Below are 6,003 nucleotides of genomic sequence, written 5' to 3'. Positions count from 1 at the left end.
CTCAGTCTTGGCCTGTCTAGGGTTTCTTTAAGTTTGATTTTTGTTACACCGCCTTGGCGGTGTAGTGGTTTCAGGTTGTGCTGTGATCCACATGGTCAGTGTGAGAAAGACAGGACTTTCTATACAGAAACCCGCAGGTCGTTCCTTTGAGTAGGCATTGACTCAATAGCAGCAACTTTGTGTTGAAGGTCTCTTCTTGGTTGCTAGATTCCTAGTACACCCTTTTACATGTTTGTCTTTCATGCTACAAGTATCTTTAAATTCCAACTGCTTCTCATAAAAAACAAAGAAACATAGAAAAACCCCATAGTTTAATATATTCAATATTGTTTTTAATCCATTCTTCCAATTTCTTCTTTTGTGTGCGTGAAATGTCTAATCTATATGTATATTTGTAATTACTGGTAACTGGAAATCAAAATCCCTGCCCTTGAGTCTATGCTGACATACCAACCCTACAAGGGTTAGATAGATATTTTGTCACTTGTTGACATCAAGTCTTTTCTAACTCGTAGTGAACCTATCAGTCAGAGTAGAACTTCCCTATTAGGTTTCCAATCATTATATGTATTTTCCTTTTTTTACTGTGTTTTTAAACTAATATGTACTTGAGTTAGTTAGTTTATTGTGCCAACCTGGCCAATAAACGCATGTGGGATTAATTAAAAGGCGGAGGGATAAATGGCTCGGTGAACCTCGCCTTTCCAGTTCTCAGGTTTCTTGCTTTGTGATGGTCGCACCAGGGTACAGCTGCCTTAGCAGTTCCCTGCTTCAATTTGCAAGACTGACTTCCTACAAGACATTCCCAAGGAGAAGCCACGTGGACCTATCCCGATGCAGCCGTGGGTGCTGGAGCACCCGTGTAGAGACCCCTGCCAGTGCTGAGATGCTTATACATTCACTGACTCAGCTTTCCTCTTGCAGTTGGCATCATCGCCTCTGTTTTTTGAGATGGAGGACTTTGTGGATTGGTGTTGGACATACAGGTTAATGGGTTAATGTTGGACTTGTGGGCTTGGGCAGCATTGGGTTAGGATGTTTTCTTGATGCACACTTAATCTTTACATAAAACTCTCTCTTATATATGAGTTGCTTTGGATTTGTCTCTCTAAAGTACCCAGACTAATACAGTATTTATTGCTCTTAATATTATAAGTAACATCTTAATTTATTAATAATCAACCTTAACTACAAAATAAAATTTGAAAATATTAAAACTAGATTCAGCTAATTCCCTCCACATTTGTTATTATCGTCAGATATAAATTACTATTATGGCCGCCGACCATGGATGCTTGACAACCTGCGGGTAGACGCTGGGAGGCCGGGCCAGAGACTCAGAAGACAGAGAGACGCGGCGCAGACAGCCTCGCAAGGCCAGAGGATGGCAGGTGAACAGAAACCCTCAAGTAACCTCCTAGAACCGTTTATCCTTCTGGCCAATGGCACCAGTGACTCAGCCCTCACCGCTCTCATAAGCCAAGTCCTGGAGGCACCTGGAGTCCACGTTTTTGGAGAACTGCTAGAGCTGGTCAATGTACAGGAGCTCGCAGGAGTGAGTGCCACCTACTTTCAGCTGCTGAACCTGTTTGCCTATGGAGCGTACCCAGATTACATAGCCAACAAGGAGAGCCTGCCCAAGCTGAGCACCGCCCAGCAGAACAAACTGAAGGACCTCCCCATCGTGAGCCTGGCCTCCAGGATGAAGTGCATCCCCGACTCGGTGCTGTTGGAGAACCTGCAGATGCGCAGCCTGCGGGAGCTGGAAGACCTCATCATTGACATCCTCCATGGCAAGCTGGACCAGCCAACCAGCTGCTGGAAGTGGATTGACATCCTCCATGGCAAGCTGGACCAGCCAACCAGCTGCTGGAAGTGGATGTCTGCATTGGCCGGGACATCCACAAGAAAGACATCAACAACATCATCAAGACCCTGCACGAGTGGTGTGACGGCTGTGAAGCAGTGCTGTTAGGCATGGAGCAGCGAGTCCTGAGAGCCAACCAGTACAAAGAGAACTCCTACCAAACTCAGCAGCAGGAGGAGACAGAGGTCACCAACATCGAGAAGATGCTCAAAGCCACCACGTCGTCCTCCACGCAGGAGATGGAGCAGCAGATGGCCGAGCTGGAGTGCCCCTCATGCTGAGCAGAGGCAGCCCACCAAGAAGATGTCCAAAGTGAAAGGCCTGGTCTCCAGCCACCACTAGCGCTGGCCGGGGCAGCTGGCACTCACCAGGCCTGGGCCAGGTCTGGCGGGGACACCTAGGGCCCCGTTTCTCTCCCTTCTACCTTCAGTGAGTTCCAAGCCTGCCCGTCCCCTCACCAGTGTCTCCCTTTAATAACACTCTTCCAGAAATCCCAGGACTCCGATTCCTTTTCCTTCCCACTCCCTCTTTCCCTTCAGACTCAGGGGCTCCACAGGTGCCACCCCAACAGGATCAGGCACTGCCCAACTCCCCTTGGGGAGCTTCTTGCCCCCATCTGTGTAGTGGGCACAGAGCTTTGCCAGGCTGGTCACAGGCAGAAGACAGTTTTCCTCAATCCATAGGGCTGACTGAAGGTTCCCCTGTCACCCCCAGTACCACAGGGCCCACAGTGTTGTAGGCCAGTGCTCTGTGTCTCCTCTCCTGCCTTACCCCTGCTGGCACCTCCAATCTGGGCCCTGACTGGGTGGTGCAGGGCTCTGTTTACTAAAACTGTAGCCTGTCAGCCTCCTGAGCTCATTCCCATCTTTGCACTCTTTGGGGCACTGGGCTGACTCTCTGGGCTCTGAGAGCTTCTAGAGAGGCTCTGGAAGGCAGAGGGAGGCAGGAAGGCTATTTTCAGCCTGGTGGTCTCTGCTGGTCTCGCCGCCTAGGCCCAGCTACACCTGGGCTGCCTGCCAGCAGCAGCCACCAGCACAATGAGACCCTGAGACCTGCAGCAGCCCAGCTGCCCCCAGGATGAAGGATGTGGCTGTGCCTGCCTCTCCACTCCTCCCTGGCAGGTGACCCAGAGACCCTGAAAGTGGCATTCTTCTCCTGACCTGAGAAAAGGACTTGACTAGCCGTCCTGAACCCGAACAGTTTTAGGTTATATTTTAATTTAGGGTTTTTTTGTACAGGTTCTGATACTAATACATTTCAACAAGCGTTTTTTTTCTGCCCCCCCCCAAGAAAATTACTGTTATGTAGAATAAGGTCACCAATACAGTTTTAAAATTATTGCTTTATGAATATATATTTTTTTGTATTTTGTGTTTTTAATGGGATATTGTAGCAAATTACAAGCAAAATATTATTTTGTTTTTGTTTTGCTTATGATGTTACCTTTATTGTTGCTTTTTTAATTCTTCTGTGTATTTATTATATTATCCATTATATTTTTATTTGCAAGGCAAATCTTCTAACATAAAATGTTTTCTGGATTAGTGTTTATGTACAAACGTCAAACTTTTCCCTTAATGTTTGAGAGTAAGTATTATTGGCTACTGATTTTTCTTAGTTAACGGACATTATTCCCACATTACCTTAACTATATCAGATGAGTGCCTTTTGAAATTTTTTTTTAAATCACAGAGCTTCCCATCTGTGGTGATTTGCCTCTTTCTTTTTACTTAAAATGTTATCTCTCTGTAGTTTAAATTCCAAAGTCTCGATTTAAATCTCTTTGAATGTATGCACCCTTGAACATGGAGCTTGATATTTCTATTTAAATTTGGACATTATTTATTTAAATATTTTATTATCCTATATATCTTCCTCTTGTCTAGAATTATATTCTTTATATTTTTGATTGATTGCATTGCATGTGTCTACAATAATTTGCTACTTTTTCTTCATCATTTTTCTCTCTGTTCCTCCAAGAGCATAATTTCAATGGAATTTTTTTTTCATATTAGTTTACTATTTCTTCTGTGAGATCAATTCTGCTGTTGGGTCACTCAAATGAATTTGAACTTTTAGTTATAGTAGTTTTCAGCTCCAGAATCCATATATTCTTATATATGAACTTGCAAGGGGTTACACACACACATGCACACACACACACACACACACACACAATGGAAAAAAGCTCCACTGGGCAGAGCTTTTATTGTACATATTTTCACTACTAGGCAAGCATCAGCAACTCACTCTGAGTTAGTGCACCCAGTAGCATCACCTGGGAAAGTTCTCTCTGGTCACAGTAAATTGTATTCATAAAAGCAGTTACACTCAAACCTTGTTTTTTTGTGATGGCCAATTTAAAAGAACAGAGTGTGCCTATGAAATTTTGTTTCCTGCTGGGGAAAAATTCCTCAGAAACTGTTGTGATGTTGAACACAGTTAAAAGGACAGTGAGTGCTTTGGGAAAACTCAAGTGTACGAGTTTTCAAAAAAGGTGAAATGTTGATTGATGACAAACCTCATACTGGAGATTCATCAACTTCTCAAATGGATGAAAATGCCAATTCTAGTGCATTTGGAGTTCATTCCACCAGGTCAGATTTTTAATCAAGCTTTCAGCTTAGAGATTCTGAAAAGATAGATACCTGTGTGCAACAACAACACCAACAAAACCCTAACTTATGTGGACTCCTTCTGCCACCACGACAATGCATCTACTCATGCCACCATCGCAGTGCACCAGTTTTTAGTATAAAACAGCATGCCTCTCTTACCCCATGCACTTTACTCACCTGACCTCAAACCATGCAACTTCGCTTTGTTTCCATGAATGCAGAAGGACATGAAAGGATGATTTGATGAAATGGAAGTGGTGAAGAAAAAATGAAGGAGGTACTGTCAGCCATCCAAGCAGATAAGTTTGATAAATGTTTTCAAGAATGGAATTGCAGATTTGGCAAATGTATTAAGTATAGTGGAGAGTATAATGTGGGTGATAAGTTTGTTTGGGGGAACAATTAAATATACAGCTTTGAGAAAAAAATTCCATTTTTTCTGGTGGTACCCCTCCTATAGATGTATGTATATGAAAGAGTAGAGAATTCTGAAGTGTGGAAAGTTTACTTAGAATGTGAAATTTTTTTTCTATATATGGTGATCTAATTATGTACACTCAGTATTCTTAGTGATAATTAAATTATATTATTTATGCTTAGTTTTACTAAGTATACTTAATAAAATTTATTTATACTTCATAAAATTATTAATTAAAGTTCAACTCTGTTCCACCAAATTTCTCAGCAACATATTTCCAAGTAAATTGTTTTTCTATATTTTGTTTTTAAGATTTAAATTTAGTTGAATATCATGGTCTATATAATTTCTAAACTTATTTTTGTATCTTTTAATGTACACATGTAGTCATAATGAATATCCTGCTTTTATTTTTGTTTTATTGGGGAATCTTACAACTCTTATAACATTCCATATATCAATTGTATCGAGTATGTTTGTACATTTGTTGCCATTATTCTTTTCTAGATATTTACTTTCTATTGACCCCTTGGTATCAGTGTCCTTCCACCCCCGAACTCGTGACCCCTTAATATATTATAAATTCTTATTTTCATATCTTACAATAACAGTCGCTACCTTTCCTCCATGGTTTCTGTTATTCGTCCCCATGGAGGGAGGTGTGTGTGGTGATGTGTCAATCCTTACAGTCAGTTCCCCCTTCCTCCCTTTCTCTCCCCACCTTTTTTCTACCCTTCTGGTATCGCTTTTCCCATTCCTGTTCCTGGATTCTGTGTATCGTGTACCTTATCTCTTATCTATACCTGTGCACCTGCTCCGGTCTAGTCTGACGTGAAAGGCAGCACTGGGGTCTTGATAGTGAGGGGTGAGGAAACCTCAAGGAACCAGAGGAATATTATGTGTTTCATTGTGCTCCCACCAAGTGCCTCTGGGATCATCAGTCCTATTGCTTTCTCCTTGAGCTTGTTTCTTATGAACCAAACAAAAAGAAAACAAAAGATTGAGGAAAAAAAGAAAAGACCTATATATTTCCAGGTCTGTCAGCTGTCTTTTATGACTATCTCCCCACTGGACATGGAGCTATTCTGGGAGCTTCCCCT

General features: G+C 42.2%; 1 protein-coding gene across 2 annotated transcripts; it reads left to right on the top strand.

Annotated features, from left to right (window-relative positions):
• Positions 1 to 1,384: 1,384 nt before the first annotated feature.
• On the top strand, positions 1,385 to 2,148 carry LOC101656946 (COP9 signalosome complex subunit 7b-like). Of its 2 annotated transcripts, XM_030888490.1 has the most exons (3): positions 1,385 to 1,555; positions 1,709 to 1,814; positions 1,859 to 2,148. In XM_030888490.1, exons 1-3 carry the CDS (start codon positions 1,385 to 1,387, stop codon positions 2,146 to 2,148), a joined length of 567 nt encoding a protein of 188 aa, XP_030744350.1. The 2 variants fall into 2 exon arrangements, with proteins under 2 accessions (XP_030744350.1, XP_012862979.1); XM_013007525.1 differs by having other exon boundaries at positions 1,385 to 1,814.
• Positions 2,149 to 6,003: the final 3,855 nt, after the last annotated feature.

This window comes from Echinops telfairi, unplaced genomic scaffold, assembly GCF_000313985.2.
Source record: "Echinops telfairi isolate 266 unplaced genomic scaffold, ASM31398v2 ScPeMD7_7467;HRSCAF=8505_1, whole genome shotgun sequence".
In the NCBI taxonomy this organism is placed as follows: Eukaryota; Metazoa; Chordata; class Mammalia; order Afrosoricida; family Tenrecidae; genus Echinops; species Echinops telfairi.
Note: the sequence above shows the minus strand (reverse complement) of the source record. Positions and strands in the feature narration are given on the sequence as shown.

Coding starts and splice junctions, on each gene's coding strand:
- LOC101656946 (XM_013007525.1), top strand. CDS start 1,385: ATGGCAGGTGAACAGAAACCCTCAAGTAACCTCCTAGAACCGTTTATC. Junction 1,815..1,858: donor CAAGCTGGACCAGCCAACCA/GCTGCTGGAAGT, acceptor AAGCTGGACCAG/CCAACCAGCTGCTGGAAGTG.